The sequence below is a fragment of the Pagrus pagrus genome (assembly GCF_965226575.1).
Source record: "Pagrus pagrus genome assembly, chromosome: 4".
NCBI classification, from domain to species: Eukaryota; Metazoa; Chordata; class Actinopteri; order Spariformes; family Sparidae; genus Pagrus; species Pagrus pagrus.
The window spans coordinates 29867081-29884887 of record NC_140188.1 but is presented as its reverse complement, the minus strand read 5'-3'; the positions used below and the strand labels follow the sequence as shown (position 1 = coordinate 29884887).

The 17807-nt window shown below is 44.4% G+C and overlaps 1 protein-coding gene across 15 annotated transcripts in view; it reads right to left on the bottom strand.

The window, feature by feature from the left end:
* phldb1b (pleckstrin homology-like domain, family B, member 1b) overlaps positions 1-17807 on the bottom strand; it is a 118229-nt gene that overhangs the window by 40812 nt on the left and 59610 nt on the right. For 14 of the 15 annotated variants that reach the window (XM_084351400.1, XM_084351392.1, XM_084351399.1 and 11 more), the window contains exons 5-6: positions 15774-15899; positions 6729-8227 (exon numbers count right to left, since the gene is read on the bottom strand). In XM_084351400.1, the coding sequence (XP_084207526.1) occupies positions 6729-8227; positions 15774-15899 (1625 nt within the window). Of the gene's footprint in view, positions 1-6728; positions 8228-10021; positions 10222-15773; positions 15900-17807 lie in introns of those variants that run through there. The other variant, XM_084351398.1, reaches the window with a different exon arrangement.

The window sequence follows — 17807 nt, the reverse complement described above, 5'->3', positions numbered from 1 at the left end:
TACCTTTGTATTTTTGCAGCAAATATTGTGATATTGTTATGAAGAATATTTTAGTTGCTGTCTTGAAGGAAGCACTAAAAGAAAGAAAAATATATAAAGTTCTTACAGCTGAAGCAACTGGTGAGTTAATTGGTAGTCGACAGAAAATAAATCACCTATTTTGATATTTAATTCATAGTTTAAAGTCATTTTTTCAAGCAAAATCGAACATTCAAACAATCTGTTGAGTTTCAGTTTGTCCAGTGTGAAGATTTGCTGTTTCTCTTTGTCTCATGTGACTGTGAACTAAATCTTTCTTCTCTTTGGGTTTCAGACTATTGGTTGAACAAAACAATCTCAACTTGGTTTACAGACCACATGATTAATCACTTGATCAAGAAAATTATATAAGTTTTATCATTACAATACATTTATACACTCAGAGTTTGTGCTTGTGCTTCTGCCTATAGTGTTTTACAATATTCTGTTCCTACGGACACCTAAAGTGCTCATCAAAACAAATAAAGAAATAAATAAAGAATACCTGATTGAACGTAAAGCCTTTCTTCATGAGAGGGTGAATTTCCAGCCTGTTACTGAACAGTTAGACATCCCCCTCTAGTGGAGAGGTCACACAACAGCAGGCTGCACTGCTGCACTTACAACACACTTCTTCTAGTATTAAAATGTGATCCTCCTCTGCTGTATATTCTCTGATGATCAATTTAAAATTATGGAGAAAATAACATCAACACTGCATCAAGTGACATGACGCGCCCTCATCTTGTTTTTCAGCCGAGGCGTGTTTGTTGGTGTTGTCTCAGGCCTGGATTACTGCAGCTTTCCTTCGGACGGCCACAGAAACAGATTTATCTCTGTCCCAGATAAAGAGCCACAGAGTCTGCTCGACCATCTTATCTGTGGCAGTCTGTTTTCAACCAAAAACAGTAAAAATCACAGTCATGTGCCTCATGACGATTTGAACCAGTGACACAAACATACAAAGAGGCGGGTTGATCCTGTAGTCTGAACATATACTGCTGCGTACCTGTTCCCTTCACAGAAAACAGAATCCCCTTCAGCTTGAATAAAGTTACACCCGCTAGTTAGTGGCTACACTGTACCAGTGTAGGTGCAGGATATATTTGGCAGCCTAGGTGGGCAGTTTGGTGCCCCGCAGTAGCTGGACATATTTGGCCGTGTACTGTAAGATGGTGCAGTACACATGTGGTGTTGTGTTCGACAGTGCGAGGGTATATTTGGTGCACTGATCCTCATGGACAGTAGCAAAGATTCAAACCATGCAGGGAAGTCTTTTCTGTGTGTCACAAACAGCCCACGTGTGCGACATCCTGCTGGGCTCGTTCAGGCCAGAGCAGAGTGGACACGAGGCCAGAAGACGACGGAGGAAACAGGGCAGACTCGCTCAGGTTATTGGTGTCAGTCTACCCTATGATGATGATAAAGGCCAGAGTCTGACTTCCTCTAAATCAAATTTCTGCCTGAGGAGAAATATTCGGAGCTAAACCCCATTCCCCTGACTTCAAGGTCAACTCCACATAAAAAAAAACTGACTTGAGTCTCTTTGGACTTGTGTGTCCAGGAAAAAGCTTCATGTGGGCCTTTATCAAAGACGCATTAGGAAATCTGTGACCTTCAGCAATCTCCAGCAGCTACCAGAAAGGACTGCAACAACAGATCTGCTTCTCCACAGGACTCTGGCTGAGTGCACCCCCCTTCCAGCCAGCGCCACACAATCAAGCCAGCTAATTAAGAGTGGAAATCAAACAGGAGCTCCCCTCATTAAGAGATAATGTTTCACTGTGTAAAATTAACTCACTACTCAACCCAAAAATAGCTCTTGACAAAGTGATATTGAAGCTTCTCTGTCATTTGCTATTCTGGCTTTAGAGAGAAGCTTTCAGGCTTTTTTCAGCGGCTGAAATGTTTTGCAATTTCATCTGCACGCAGCACTGCACTGAGGACTTGTTTCTATAGCACACAGACAAACTGAGAAAGCTTATGGTCTGCTCATTAAAACAATGATGCAGTCTTGACTAACGACATAGGAAAGATGAGGTCATCTGTGTGTGTGAGAGAGAGTCTGCCACAGACGAAGCATGCTGCGACTCGGCTCAGACGCCAAGTGTGTTTGCCAAGACAGCGTGTCAGTCAGACGGCCATGTGGTGAGAGCAGTGCCAGGCTGGACAGCTTGGATCAGACGGACACAGGACGACAGTCTTCCCTGCAGACCGGTCATTAGAGAGGGCTCACCTCCGGCTCCAAAGGACAACATGATGAAGCTGAATTAAATGCTGCTGAAGGAGTTTTCCCTGACGTCTGACTGGTATCACTGAACAGATATAATGCTGCTCATTTATATGATGATATTTGAGGCTGACTCACGTTTTTAAATGTTTTCTTTGTCATGAGTACAAAGTCTTCAGGGATTTGCCTGTTGCTGTTTTCTTGTATATGAAGATGTATATGTTGCATAAGAATAACTAGTATGAAGCTAGAGGCGACTCAGGACCGTAGCCGCGGGGACTGTGACTGTTTTTGTTTTCAATTTCCAGCAGTCTGAAGTAGCCTCCATCTGTCGGTACCATCAAACCTGTCTCTGCATCCTCTGGTCCTTCTGTCAGTCTGAGATAACTCTGAGACACTGAAGGGCAGAGAAGGTGATTTCTGTCTGTAGCTCTACTCTTGGTGTTGTTATCACTGCACTGCTTGAGACATCAGATTAGTTTCTCATTATTTTATTACTGTTTCATCATCGTTTGATTAACTAACAAGCAACTTACTAACTTGCAGCTGGTTGCCATGCCATGCATGCAATGATCCTGACTTTTAGCTCCTACTATGAGTTAAGCTCCAACATGAAAGCATCTCATTAAAAGATTTTTAAAGTGTCATAACACACAATAACCCAATGACATCGACAACAAAGCTCCTCCAAAGCCACAGAAGACATGACACAAGTGTTTTCACAGTGGATACTGAGAGATGCAAACAGACAGCAGAGGTTTATCAAAGTGGCTGCATCATACCAACATACTGTACGCCAGCACCACAACCACCGCCAACACCACCACTGTGCCCCTGCAGCATGCTGGAGTCAGAGTTCACTTCAACCACATTGTGCTGGACACAAAACATTAGTTACTAGAATGGCACACAGTAGAGCGAATACCTCCGCCAAGGCCCAACAGCTCCGTTCTGTACTGACTCATAGATACCAGCTACCTAGTTATGCCTGTCATTTTTCATCAAGATCCATTATTCCCTCAGAAATTAATAAAAAAGTTGGAAGCTTTCCACTAATTGGGTTGAAGAAGTCTGAATGCCACACTGTAAATATTTTAGGTAAAGCACTATATAACCAACGGGGTATTAATCAATTCTACAGTGTAATTAAACTGCAGTTCAAAACCACCAACAGGCCAAAACCTGAAAGTTCAACATCAGCCTGATAGATCTCAGTATCTGAGTGCAGCTGCAGTCTCCCGGCAGCCTGCCGCTGCCTCTGAGCTGTGTACTCCTGTTGATTTCACAATAACACTCTTTTCCCTGAATAAACTTCTGCGAGACTCACTGTTCACATAACTTTGTTTTTTGGTAATCAGTTGTGTGAATGAGTAGCAGGCTGTGTGTGAAATGATTTAAATGCGGACGCTCTGGGGCAAGAAAAAAATCTGTCATGACAGTGAGTCAACTGTGACTAATTACAGGCCCTGCAGCTCCACGCCCTCCCTCCTCAAAGAGCTGCGAGTTTCTGCAGCACGAAAAATACAATAACATCACAGGCTGCTGAGGAATCCTGCTGAGGAGTCTCAGGCAGCCCTCGCTTGTCCCTGGATGCCTTATTCACTCCACAGAAACATGGTGTTCACCTCATGTGCCAGCCACTATTTGCACATCTAATGTCAATATTGTCTTTAAGTGCCTGGAAGTTGGACTAGTCCAAAGGTTGCTGTGGCTAATGACCTTTCAACAAGAACAAAGGATCCAGGTTTTGACTGATTGGAGTATGTGAAGGCTAATATGAGCAGTCGAGGTGCAAATAGCCTGTATGATATATCACGACAAGAAATTACAACTTAGTGTTTGTCCTACGAGTGTTATTGTTGCAAGAGTGAAAAAGCCTGTAGATCATGATAAGAGACTAAAACTCTTTACTGAACACATCCTGATGTCATTCCTTCAGGTTAGCTGTAGTCGTTGGGGAACTCTGGAAGAGAGAGCTGCAGGGATGATTGTTGAAGGCTAACCTGGAAGTTAGCATCAATCATTTTTACAGTGGATTTTGGATTATTGCAGAAAATAATCTGTGACAAACACAGGTTTACGTTTTGTTCATCAAGATAATCTTCACAGATGAACACCACTTTGTGATGTTTGAAGCGTGAATTAAATGTGTAGCAGTAAAAAGCTAATGTTAGGCTACGAACAGACGACATCACGGTCACATGACTTAAACATCACCACCACTAAGCGTCCACCTACACAATTACTATACAGGTTTTCTATAAACTGATCAATGTACAAATTGTAAAGTCAGAGTTAGAATAGTTTGTAACTAAAGTGGGCCTGTAAAGACGGCCTAGTCTTTAACGTTTAATATCCCCAACAACCTCTGTAGTCTCATTTAGACACTTGTTAGCAATCGCTAGCCCTTTTTAACACACGGAAGAGCTTTATAATTAAACTGTGGGACATTTAATGATGGATTTTATGTCGTAGAACAAAACAGTCTGTGGTAACCACACACCTTATTTCACACATTTAACTGAAAACCAATTCAAAAAACTCTCTGACCGCGAAACGAGGGGACTGGAAGTGCACAAATGCTAACTGATTTCTGGCTTTTAGACAGGACTCATTCCTGCGGCACTCTATATGCTGCTGCCTTTAAATGAACAGTTATCCACCAAAAATGTTTAAAAAGGTTAAAAAAAAACAACAACAACTGATTTTAGTGGTTAGCCGCTGTTCTACTAGCCTCTGTAACTAAAGCGTTTCTTTATTTGATCTTTTCAGAGAAAGTCTAACATGTTTCAGGTGTTTACGAAGGATATTCTAAGATAAATAAGGATCTATTACAGTATTTGTTGTTAGGATTTAAACCTGTTCATGATTTTTTATTAAGCTAAACAATTGCTGAGTATACAAAAAATACAGATTCAATGAAATAACTTTTGTGCTGTACCGTCCCGTCTAAAAAATGTGACCCTCCCTGTTTATTCTCATGGGTCATCTCAAACAGTCACCCTGATGTTTAACTTGCGCTGGTTTGGGCTTTGTGGGAATGTATGTTTTTTAAAAGCCACTAAATCTGAAACATCAGAAAAACAATATTAGACAATATTATTTTTTTAATTATCATTTTGTTCACATAACAAATATTTTACTTACTTTTGAACCTGACATTGAGATGTTATACTGTCATACTGTTTCCTCCATCCCTAACCCCCTAACCCTAACCTGAGAAACCTATGAAAACGAACTTTTGTTTCTCATTCTGAGCAGACAGTGGACATGTGTTGGATTACAGAAATACCTTGATGATACAGAAAGAAGGTGAGAACATTCTGACTTTTCCCTGAAGTTTGAGTGGGGAAAGCTAAGAGACTAAACCACCATTACCTTTCAGAGTACTGAGGTCAGACACTGCGGTACCCTAACCCCAGCTCCAGGTTATCTCTGTGATGCTACAGGAGCCCTGAGCATTAACTTGAGTGTTTCTAAGTCTCTGGCCTTGTAGCATTCAGCAGAGCCCACTTCACTGTTAAGGGTTAAACACAGTGCCAGTGTATAGATGTGGTGCTGCCGACACACTGTTTAACTGCCATGCCTCTATAGGAGGCACCAGAACATGACCTGGTACACAGAGAGGGAGGGCATGTCGTCTCAGTATCCCAGCTGAGCTGCCTTCACTCAGTCTCACACTTTCAAAAACAACCATTTTGTAATTACAAGCAGGGCGGACAAACGGCTTCTCACGCAGGCACAGACACATATAAAGACTTTTTAAAGGACTTTGTCTCAGCAGTTTCATTCAGACCGGCAGACAAGTTCAAGATGTCTAACGCCGCTCCCTCCCCCCTCTGTTCAGTTTAGGAAACAACAAACAATGTGGTTGCTATGGACTCATCTGGGCACCCTGAGACCAGCAGTTTAGACAGCAGACAGCCAAGTTACAGACAGTTCACTGAGATGGTTTACGGGCCTTTGCTACTCCTCCTACTGTAAACAAACACTGAGATACTGCATTCGTTACACTCGTCTCTTCCAGGAGGTCATTCACATTGAGGTTAGATTAAAACCTCTGCAAGAATATTTACAACATCTCATTGTAAACCAGAACTCTTCTTGTGATAATCAAACTAATGGCAATCTTTTAGATTAGTTAGAATGCACTCAGGTCATTTTTCAAGTAAAAAACTGCTTGTCAAATGTGACCATTTTCTGTTTTTCTCAATCACACCATCAGAAGGTTTTGCCCGGCCTCTACAAACCTGTGATGACCACCACAAAAATGACTCAACAGATTCATAGATAAAGAAAATAAAAGACTAATTGGCTGGAGCTCTATTCCCAAAAACTATGTTCAGCCATTATAGTGCAACGATAATATCAGCATCGCCTTACCTACAACTGAAGAATTGACCCAAAGAGTTACCATGAGCAAAAACTTTGGTATCTTTGGTAGATTAGCTCATGCAGTACAAACATGTTCCTGACTCACCAGTCTCTCCATTTCCTGCTCTCGGAGCCTCTCCTCTCGCTGTCGTCGGTGGTACTCCAGCAGCTCGTCCTCGTTGTCACTGATCTCTGTGATGCTGTTCTTCCTCTCCCTCATCCCAGGGTGAGGTCTACCTGAAGACATTTTCCGATGGGTCCTGGGGCTGGATACAGGAGACGAGCCAGGCAGGGAGCCCAGACTGTAAGCAGGTGACAGGGAATTCCCAAAGCTCGCCTTCCGTACTCCCGCACCACCACCGCCCTCCATCATCATAGAGGTAGGTGACGGACTGCGGGCTCGGATCCCCCTGCTGCACGACGGCTCCTCAGATGTAGATCCTGACTTGCGTCGGAGCCTGGGACTCTCAGGGACAAACTTGCCCAGACCTGAGGGGCTATCTGGAGTCCTCAATATGGGGACCGTCCCTGGGAGCGCCCCTGGGAGTACCGGGATGCCTCTCCGAGCCATTGAGGGGCTAAGAGGTGGCAGCTCTCTCATACTGCTGCCCCCTGCACTGCCACCGTTCAGCTCCATGTTCCTCCTGGCCATGCGAGGGCTTTCAGGGGGCTGCAGTGAACGTTGATGCTGCTGGAGCGGTGATCCTTGGATAATGTGGACGATGGGGTCCAGGGGAGGCTGGAAGGCTCTGGTGGGTTGGGAAAGCTGCCTGGAGGGGCTGGAGGTTAGGGAGGCATCAGCTACACTGGTTTGCTCTCTGAAAGGGCTGGCAGGCCTTTCCTGGAGCACCGTGGTTGTCTTGGTCCTGGGACTGGAGGGCGAAGGGGATGGACAGGTAGGGAATTTAGGAGTGAGTCTGGGGCTACTTGGCACAATGTTTCTACTACTGAGAGATTCAGTAGAGGACAGAAGAGAGGTCTGTCTGGGGCTCTCAGATCCATCTTGGCCTAGCCCTCTGCGGCTTGGCTTGGGGCTTGGAGGAGCCTCAGTTAAGACCTTCCTCTGCAGCCTGGGGCTTTCCTGAACCTTCTGGCCCACCCCACCACTGCTAAAAGGCAGAATGGTCCGTGGCTGGGGTATAGGCGGAGGCTGGGCGGTGAAGTTGTAGCTAGAGGAGCGTACAGGCACTGGCGGCAGAGAAGAACTCTGGTCCTGGGGTCCTCCACTAGGAGACGGGCTGGTAAAGCTCCCACTGCTGGCCGCTGAGGGAGAGGAGAGGGGAGAGAAGGGAGGGGATGTATTCTCATAGCTGGACCCCACGGACATGGCCCCTGGGCTGGTAGGAGGGGACAGCAGATACCGGCCCCCTCCGTTCACCATGGGTGACAAAGGGGAGTGGGGAATGGGCTGGCCTCCAGGGGGCTTTTTGCCCTCCGAGGAAGAAGGCTGGGGATCATCCATGACTAGGGAGTCCATGATGTCCTGGAGGTCCTTCTCAATAGAGCTGACAATTGCACTGTGCTCAGACTGGACTCTCTCTCCAGGAGCCGGGGGAGACTGGACTGGACTGGCCTGGTGATTCCCATTGACCAAGCTCTCCGTGTCTGAAGGAAAGAAGATAGAACACAACTGTCATCAGGCCGGTGGGTAAAAAATACAGTATGGTCATGTTAACTTCTAGTGCAACCATGTCAAAATTGGGAGACCAAATTATCCTCAGACATAAGAATGAAAACTCAACCATTTTTCAAATCCTCAAGATGACAACATGTTGGAATGACCTTCCTTAATTCAAAGCAAAGGTACAACAAAGGTCATTAAGATGCCCAAGATTTGGTGTGCATCAAAATGTAGCCTCAAGCGAGCAATCACTCTGCTGGGGGAGTCCTGACACTAAAGAACACTCCAACAAATATCTTGGCCCTGGCAATGCAAATGCAATATCATCGGGCAAGGCAGAGCCCGCCTCCATATCCATTCATAACCTTGCCTCTACTAATTGAGATATGTTAAAATCAGCATCACCAGCCCAGGGTAGAAGCTGTGAAAGACAAGTGAGCATGAGGGCAGAGGAGGGATTAGTGGTGAGGAAAGAAGAAAGGACACAGCCGAGGAGATGAACAAGACCGACAGGCCTGTGCATTGGATAGAGAACAGGAGAAAATGTGCCTACATAACCCAATTACTGTGTGGCCCGAAAGCAACGTAGGACACAGGCCGGGTAATCTAATCTTAACCGTCTCTCTCTACTGTCAGCATAGTAGATTACAACAGAAACGCATGGCCACGTGGGAGATTCACCAGCATGGCCCGGAGGCAGGGATCACAGCACAGACCAGGTTTTATTAATGCTGAATGAAATCTGTTCAAATGGACTTGTTGATAATTGCAGCGTGGACCCATTAGTGCAAACACTGACAGAAGACAGTAGCGTAGAGCCGTGACGTCTAACAGCGATGTAATAACATTAGAAATCATAAAAATGACGGTGGGATCCAGCAAATGACATCACAGACACTGAAGAGAAGAGAACAAACTGTCTCTTCGTGGAGAGGATGTCAGAGAGACATTTCCCAAATAGCAAAACTGCTCTAAAATAGAGAAGCTTCACAAATAAAACATTAGCTGTGCTTGTTCAACAGAGATGGGAGCAGCTTCCTGTCCTCTCCCCTGTAATGACTCTGCCATACAATGAGGCTCTGCCTTCATGACAGCCTGACCATCATTTACATACAGCATCACGGTCTGCACGCTGTCACAATACAGCATCGTATCCGCTGAGCACCGCATCAATGTCAATGTCACGTCGTCTAACAAACCGGCGTCATTCTTATGTACAGGGAGGGGGGGCAAAATAAAAGCTACCGTTTGCTCAGAGGAAGCCTATGCAATGATGTCATGGGAAACACTGTCGCCTCCAGTACACCATGCCAAACTTCATTTAAAAATCAAGCGATTTAATGTTAGCTTATGTGCAGGTAAAACTGAGAGGCTGAGATAATTGCATTTTAAGACGTTTTGTTTCATGTAAGGACTTCTACAATACGGCGTCAATATCACCGTCAATACGCTCTGTTTTCTTAAACATATGGTTGATCCATCTGTAATTTCCCCAGATTTTCCCTCCTCAGAACACGTTGTGATATTGTGGCCACAGCGACGAAAAAATGATTGTTTTACGAAATAAAGGACATATTTGTGGACCACCTGTATGCTGAATAATGAATGAAATTACAAGGAATCGCATCAAGTATGTAATGATGTCCTGTGATGTGTGCACCTTTCCAGAAAAGCAAATGAACATTAAACCGCTAGATTTTGAATGGAGTTTGGCGTGTGACCGGTTCGTATCACTTCCCTTGCCCAAAGCTCAAGCATTAAGCAATAGGGTTACTCACATGAAGGAATAAAACTGCGACCCGGTCAGTTTCAGTGCGGTTCACCTGCTACATGACACACAGTGAGGCCCACATCCTCCGGACACCGGTTACAGCCCGGCTGTGACGGAGCCCCGCCGTGCCTGGCTCCACACACCGAGGGAGATATGGAGATTCACCACCGAGGTGATACTTCAGCCGGGGGTTGGGGTGCTAGGCACCGCCGCTGCTTACCGCACCACTGGCATCAAGCTACTTACAACGTGACCCCCTTTTTCCGGTGAAGACTTTCAAGATAAAACCACAACAGACTCAGAGTCCACGTCTACGATACTGAACTGAATGTGCTGTCGAAAACGACTGCACGACACATGGTCCGTCTCTGTCTACGTGACATAGGCTAAAAACATAACTCTAAAAATGAGACCTCTGAAGCTCTCTGAAACTGTCCGCTCGCCACATATCTGAAATGTATCTTATTTTGAAGGTATATTCATCTTACTTCCGGTGTGATATCCACCTCCTTGACGTCACTCTTCCTGTGCACAGTGATGTGAACTACTGCGAGATTTACAGCCCTGTTATAAAGGGTCACAGCAGTGGATCTTACGGCCTGTCACTGTTATTGTCTCCCTGATGCAGATTTTAACTGAAAAAACAGAGAAAGCATCAACAAAACACTCTCCTGAAGTACACACCATGGACTACACTGCTGTCATCCAGGGGCAGTGACGGCCGGGCCACAGGTCAGCGTTCTGTTAGCTATATGAAAAGACTTTTTGATGGAAGTTGATCCTTTGAATTAAACAGTGATTTTCAAGATGTCAGTGTGCAAACATACAATGTCAAGTGAAGCCACAACCATATTCAACTTGGCCATCAACTTATTTAAACTTGTCCACAACACATTAAGCTTTGGCAACCTTCAAAAGCCATCAAAATAGATTTTAAAACCACGATGGAGGAATTATTCAGATGCTTAGTAGAAATACTGCAATATAAAGATGTCAGGGGGGCTGCAGATCGCAACCGACTGAATGTCTCACCCTGCCTCTATTCTGGGCTACTGCAGGAACATGAAGGTACAACACAGTGGAAGAGGAAATCATCTAAGGTTAAGAAGGCACAGTAATTATTATTTACTGGTGATTCTACACTAGTGAATTATGAATGTTATATTCCATTTCTGCCAACATTATATATTTTTAAGGTTTCAAAGTAAGTTAGAGGAGGTGAAGGTAAAAGTATTCATAAAGCAGAAGAATGGCCACCATGAGTGTTACATTTTGACATAACACATTATCTGATTATTATGTGCGTGTACGCAGCACTTGACTATCAGGATGTAGCTCATTTTTAACTATTTCACACAGTCTCCTGTTATAAACCGGGCAGCTGGATCAATAGCAGTGCATCCTATTTTCTAACACATGTAGTGCAGTGAAAAGGACAGTATTTCCCTCTGAACTGTGATGTGGAGTGTTAGTATAAAGCAGAATGGAGGGGAATGAAGTGGAAAGTAAGGACCTCAAATGTATACTTGCCTACAGTTTTGGCGGTCTACATTTAAATCATTTTTATTTAGATTTAGATTTGACTTCTGTTCAAAGCACAGGTCTGTTTACTGTGAGTCTAAGCCTGAACACACCCCACACATCAGCCCTAAGTGCTGTTCAAAGATACTAGTGTGGAAAAGTTCATTGAGTTAATCAAAACAAAGAACTTTGGAAGAAGTTAAGTAGAGACTGTGATGTTATATGTGTCTGTGTTCTGCTCTCTGGCTGAACTTTTCCATTAAAATACTGACAGCAGACCTCACTGATCCAATATGGTGAAATATTAAAGGGGGAAAGGGATTTTCTTCATGTGGGTTTAAACTGGTCTGGAAATGAAAATGAAGCGGCAGGAATGAGGCGCTGAAAGTCAGAAAGATTCTTTATTTGTTGTCCAGAAGTGTCCGGTCCTGTTTCATTAACGAGCACTTTGAACATGAGAGATTCAACATGTGGTGGTGCCATTCTGCAACCACAATAACAATCAGCTGCATCCCAAGCATTCAGCTCTGCCTCCAGTACCGCTTTCTGCAGACTGTCAAGCAGCCAGTGACAGACACAGCAGCCAAATCACAGGAAGATAAAAGGCCATCAACTGAAAAGCGAGGCAGACACACACAAGGACGGTGGCTGGGTGCAGGAAGGGCCTGGAGGGGGAAACCCAGGGAGGGCAGACAGCAGAATGGAACTGGAGCTTTATAAATAGTCTCTGAAAAAGATACTGTAACTGCAGCCGTCCGCCACTTTAAGTAAGCAGCTCAGAGCCACAAAGCCGTCTGCTGGCCTGACAGAGAGGCACAGGAAACGTCCAATCAGTGAAGAGGCGGTAGCTGAACAACGGCTGGCTGAAGACAGCTGGTCAGTGGGCCGTCACCGACCGGGCAAAGCTCGCCAAAACTAAACAACAGGCAGGTGAATGTGACCGGCATCGCAAAGATACAGCGGCACTGCAGTGTTTCAAAAAACACAACACACATTTTGTTTAAATGTACCATAACAGTCACACAGAGGGACTTTGTGAGAGCAGATGTTAGAACAGAACCTGTTAACGGCTCATCAGGATGCTCGTTCAGCCGGTCAGCACCAACTTGAAACTGCGTCTGACCTGCGCAACTTTCTTCTCTCATCATGACTGACTGATATCTTTTTGTGAGAGGTATTGTGACGTGCTGATCGCTTCACTAACTAAATGTAGAACGTGACTTTTTCTATGTGATGTATGCTTAATAAGTCTAATATTACATTTCATTAAAATGTAGTCATTTCTTGTGATGTTAGTGGACAGGCTCTTTATACAGGCGAGTTTGGAGGCATCCGTAACTGGAATTGCACTCAGTAGAGTGCATACCTCCACCTTTATCCACAAATTGTATTCCCTCACAGATACCAGCCACCTAAATACACCTGATTTTTGAGCGAGAAAAGATTCCTGTAGCGTCCCTTTACTGGGATCTGCACCAAAAGGTCTACTTTGGGCTGAGAGCCATCCTCCATCCTTTTTGTGTAATCCTGCAGACAAACCAACCAACCAACAAACTAACAGACACGGGTGAAACAAAAGCTCCTTGGCTGTAATGACCAATTCAGCCTCAGTGAATGAAAGGTAAAGTTACTAAAGTCAGTGTAGGCAGCTCACTGAAAAAGGAAAAAGTATTCATCCACCACTGCAGAGATGGAGCCTAAATCCCTGGCACAGGACATGCGGGAAGCCAGTGAGGGATCCTGCCTTTGTTAAGGCACTAGTGCCTCCTACTTTCAGCACAGAAGACAAGCAGGTGAAGTTTCTTATTTCCTAATAATTATACCGTTAGTTATATAAATACATTGTTTTGGGTTATTTGTGAAAGTAAGTTTAGAGGTATAAACATTAGATAATGAAAGAATGTGTACTCAGTCGTACCTTTATAGGATACAGTTCAAACCTGAATGAACTGAAACAGACAAAATTTGAACCTTTTATGTCCAATAAAAAATTAAAGAGACTCAAAGATTCACATTAGTAAATTATTTTTATTCCATTTATGTCCTGAAAACACTACATAAATAAATAAATAAATAAAACTCTTCTCCATTTTTTCCTCTACTTGGTCAGTGTGCAACATTCATTGGAAGTGTACGTGGAATATGATATGCAGTGTGCTGGACACATCCATGCTACTACCTCGGGTTGTTCCCATACAGAAAGCCTACCAGTATCAGAAATGCCTCTGATACTGTCTAAATGCTGGAATCGGTAAGTTATATTGTTTGTTTTGTTTTTTTAACGGACTTGTATCGGATCAGTACCCTGTATCGGCTGATATAAAAAGTTGTGTTGAGAAGGAGAAATGGTATCCGCACATGTCTTATACTACCACTGTGACAAGCTCTTGTACTGTAAAAGATTAAATTCCACAATGGTCCTACTCTGTTTAAAACTGCAACACCCAGCACAGGTATTTCAAGTGGGCACCCATTAAGATTTAACTGCCTAACAGTACAAACTGACCTGAATACAGTGAATCAGCAGGGTTCAGCCCTGATGTAAGTGGACTATAAATTGATATCATTGTTTTATTTCAGACAGAAAAGCTGGAAAATGTGTATCCTTATAAAAAAGATAGTCAGCTGGGTTTTGCCCTCGGTGATAGTTTACACACAGATAACAAGTGTAATTTGTTCTGAAGTTTCCAAGTAGATATGACAGATATGCCCAGATTATCATGGGAGTGGTATAAGCAGGTTTCATCTGAATGCAACTTAGGAATGCATAATTGAGGAAAATGGTACGTTTCTAAACAACGGAAGGCTTTCATTACTGGATCAGGAAGTCCACAGCAGCCAGCAGCCTGTGTGCTAAACTTATCCCCCAGTGGCAGGCAGCATCAACAGTCACAGGAGGGAAATAACAAGATGCTATGACAGACCGCTGGTGGTACAGCTAGCCAAGAAAAGGTAGTGCCAGGAGGAGCGCACACACGCACACACACGCACACGCAAGCAGCTGAAAACTTTGCCTGGAGACGCAGAGGAATGAGATGCTCATAAAACATGCATGGTGTTAACTCCAGCACCGGGTCCCAGCTGGGCACCCGTCAGGCTGCAGGGTTCAACGGGTGCTGCATCTTAAAGGCTGATGCTTACAACAACGCTCTTGTAACAGAGCTGCAAACAGGCAGAGTAGGCCATTTAAAGGAACAGGCCACCCAAAAAGTAAAGTTCGGTCATCATCTCCTCCCTCCTGGCTGATGGAAAGTCAGACAAAGTTTTTTTAGGCCGCAAACATTTCTGGGGCTTCACAGTTAAACAGCGCAGCAGCATTCTGCTAAACAACTGAAGTAGCTGGGGACTCGTTTTAAAACAGGAAAACAACCAAAAACCATCAAATGGCTCCAAACTGCTGTAATCCAAGTCTGCAGCAGCCCCGAGATCACAAACTGATCTGAAAAGATGTTATTTTACACCCTCAGCGTGCGGTCGAGCTCGTGCTAACACTTCAGACGGGGGCACGCTAAAGCTTTAATCTCAGCAGCTACAGTGAAGATTTCAGCTTAAAAAAGGTGGAAATTACATCTTTTCAAGTCAATTTTGGCTCTAGGGGCTTCTGAAGCCTTGGATTACACCTGACGAGCTGTACAGAGCCATTTTCAGACTGTAATACTCTCATACCAGAGAGGTAATTGAAACCAGCTCAGCACATTCTTTGGGTGGGTTTACAGCTCTTACAGTAACAGTACTCAAAACCTAATGTTGTTAAAGGGGGAAAATAATTCTGAAAAAACAGTGAATAAGTAAAAGAAACAAAAGGCATGTTAACAGACTGTTACTACACTATATTGACCCACTATTGTAGATCACTGTTGTAGTCCATGCAGACTGCCCTGTGCCTCCACACCTCCTCCACTCTTGCCAGACGATAAAATAGGAGAAATGCTGAGGGTTTACTGCCGAGCACACATCCACCTGTAAAACACACGGCCACCTCACCACCCGTCTGCTGGGGTCTGCAACAATCCGGCCCATTCATTCACACAGGCCGAGCTGAAACTGGAACTTCAGGAGACAAACAGTCTTCTTAGGCTTCATTATTCATGTGACAAAAGGTCAGTGTGTTTTCATTCACACAGGGCCTCCACTGGTTGTGCAAGAAGGAAAACCCTGACGTGATGTTTCAGGTAACACTACTGAAAACACGGTGAAAAAGTGAATGGAGTAATACGAGCGTGCAGGATCACACGTACCTGGACATAGTCTGTAGTCCCCGGTGGAGACACTTCCTCCCTGGGGCACCATGCTCTTCATCCTGAAAGCTTCTTCAGGGTGGTTGAAGCGGAAGAAGGCTGACTGGCCAAAACACAGCATACAGCCTGGAAAACATCACATTCACATTTTATTCATTTAGTCTCACAGAAGCCACAGGAACGTACAAAATAAAAATTGTGTCAGTTTCTCTCGAAACTCTTTTAGGTCTCAGAAATAAAGTAAATAATTGTGTTTCCAAAAGAACCATCAACCTGAGTCTGTGACTCTTAATAGCATCCAGCCCACAGTGGGCAGAGACACAGAGGCAGTTCTCAGTGGACAGGCGTCAGAGTTGTTCTGACAGCATCAGGAGTGAAAGCGGTCCAAAGTGCTCACACAGGAACCACTGAGCATGCAGGCTGAGCTGACTCAGACAACACTGTGATCACCGTCATCAACACGATATAAAGCAAAGCATGCGGGCACAGTCACAGTGCGTGAGCGATGGATGACACTGAGCTCACTAATGGACATGAGAGAAACTGCAGCCAGTATTGAAGAGGGAGATCGTTAAATATCATATCAGTTTGGAACAAAACAAGATGTATTTGTAATTACATTTTAAAATCTCAAGACATGTGTTTCCTCTCTGGAAAGCAGGAGGCTGCATCTGAAGTGGAACTTAAACTTTAATCAGGCGAGTAAAACATCCCCAACATCAAATAAGTCTGTCTTCTCTGGATAAGTGAAACCCCATCGGTTTACACAGCACAGCTATCTGATGAGCCTCGCCCCGACATCCTGCCTCTACAGGAAACACATCCAATGAAGGAGATAAGATGCTTTAAATATGCTGTTTGGTGGGTATTTAGGCCCACAGTAAACAAAGTGATGAGACTGAATCTTCTATCAAAGGGACATTCAGTTTGTGGGACGCTCATTAGCTATGGCAGCTGTGCCGGTCCACACAGCCCAGAGCTCAGTTCAGCTCCTCAGGTGGGCAGTGATAGAACTGCTGTCACCTCTCCATCGTCAGTGGGACAATGGACTGATGGATCTGTGTCAAGTGATTAAAAAACTGCAGTCATAATTTGCGGTCATGTGCAGGAAGTGAAGACTCTGTCTGACCAATCAGCGGTCTGCAGTGTCTCAGTCCACCGTCTGTACCGGCTCAGCTCACCAACACAAGTGAGAACAAGTGAGACAACGATGGAAAACCAAACAGGAAGACAGCAGAGTCAAGTCAAGCTGTGACATGTGTGGAAATACTGCATGTCAATAGAACCATCACCCTCACAGCTCCCTCAGCTCCACACAGTGATCCTACAGCCTCTCAGCTCACTGTTGGGTTTTATGGTCTGCCCAAAGACCAAAGACTGAGCTGAACGAGTGATCACTGAACTTACATTCATCAAGTGGGCACAAACATGACTCCATATAAGTGATAGTGTTTCCTCATATCTGTTGGATGTGTAAATGACAAACTGCTTCCTAGCAGGTTTGACAAATCCACTTTAAAAAGTGATGTCAGTGCTGTGTTGGTTTTCAGTTATTGTGTCAAGTTGTTTGCAGAGCTCACAAATCTCTTCCATCATTCACTATTATTCAAAGTGATAGCAGTGAATCATGTGTAACATGGTCCATGTGGTGGTTTTATTCACCCCAGTCAAGAATCGAGAGTCAAGAGTAAAGATGAAATAAGCTGCTACAGTTTTTGTTTGAAGGTGTTTAATGTGAAGCAGCAGACACAGAGTATGAACACAGTGCTGATCCTCACACTGATCAGGCCTGTACTGACTCACTGGCACAACAAACACTCCGTCTCTATGGTACTATCAATCGAATCCACTTACCATCCAGGTTTGAAACGTCAAAGCACGTAATGCACATAACTAATCCAGCCTCTTCATGTGCCACCAGCTCAATAGCAGATAAGCAATCTCGTGTTTATTGCTTTCTCAATATAGAACCATTGTCCCGCTGCGATACGAGGGAAAGGTCTTCCGCCGCGGGCAGAGATAAGATCCCTGCCT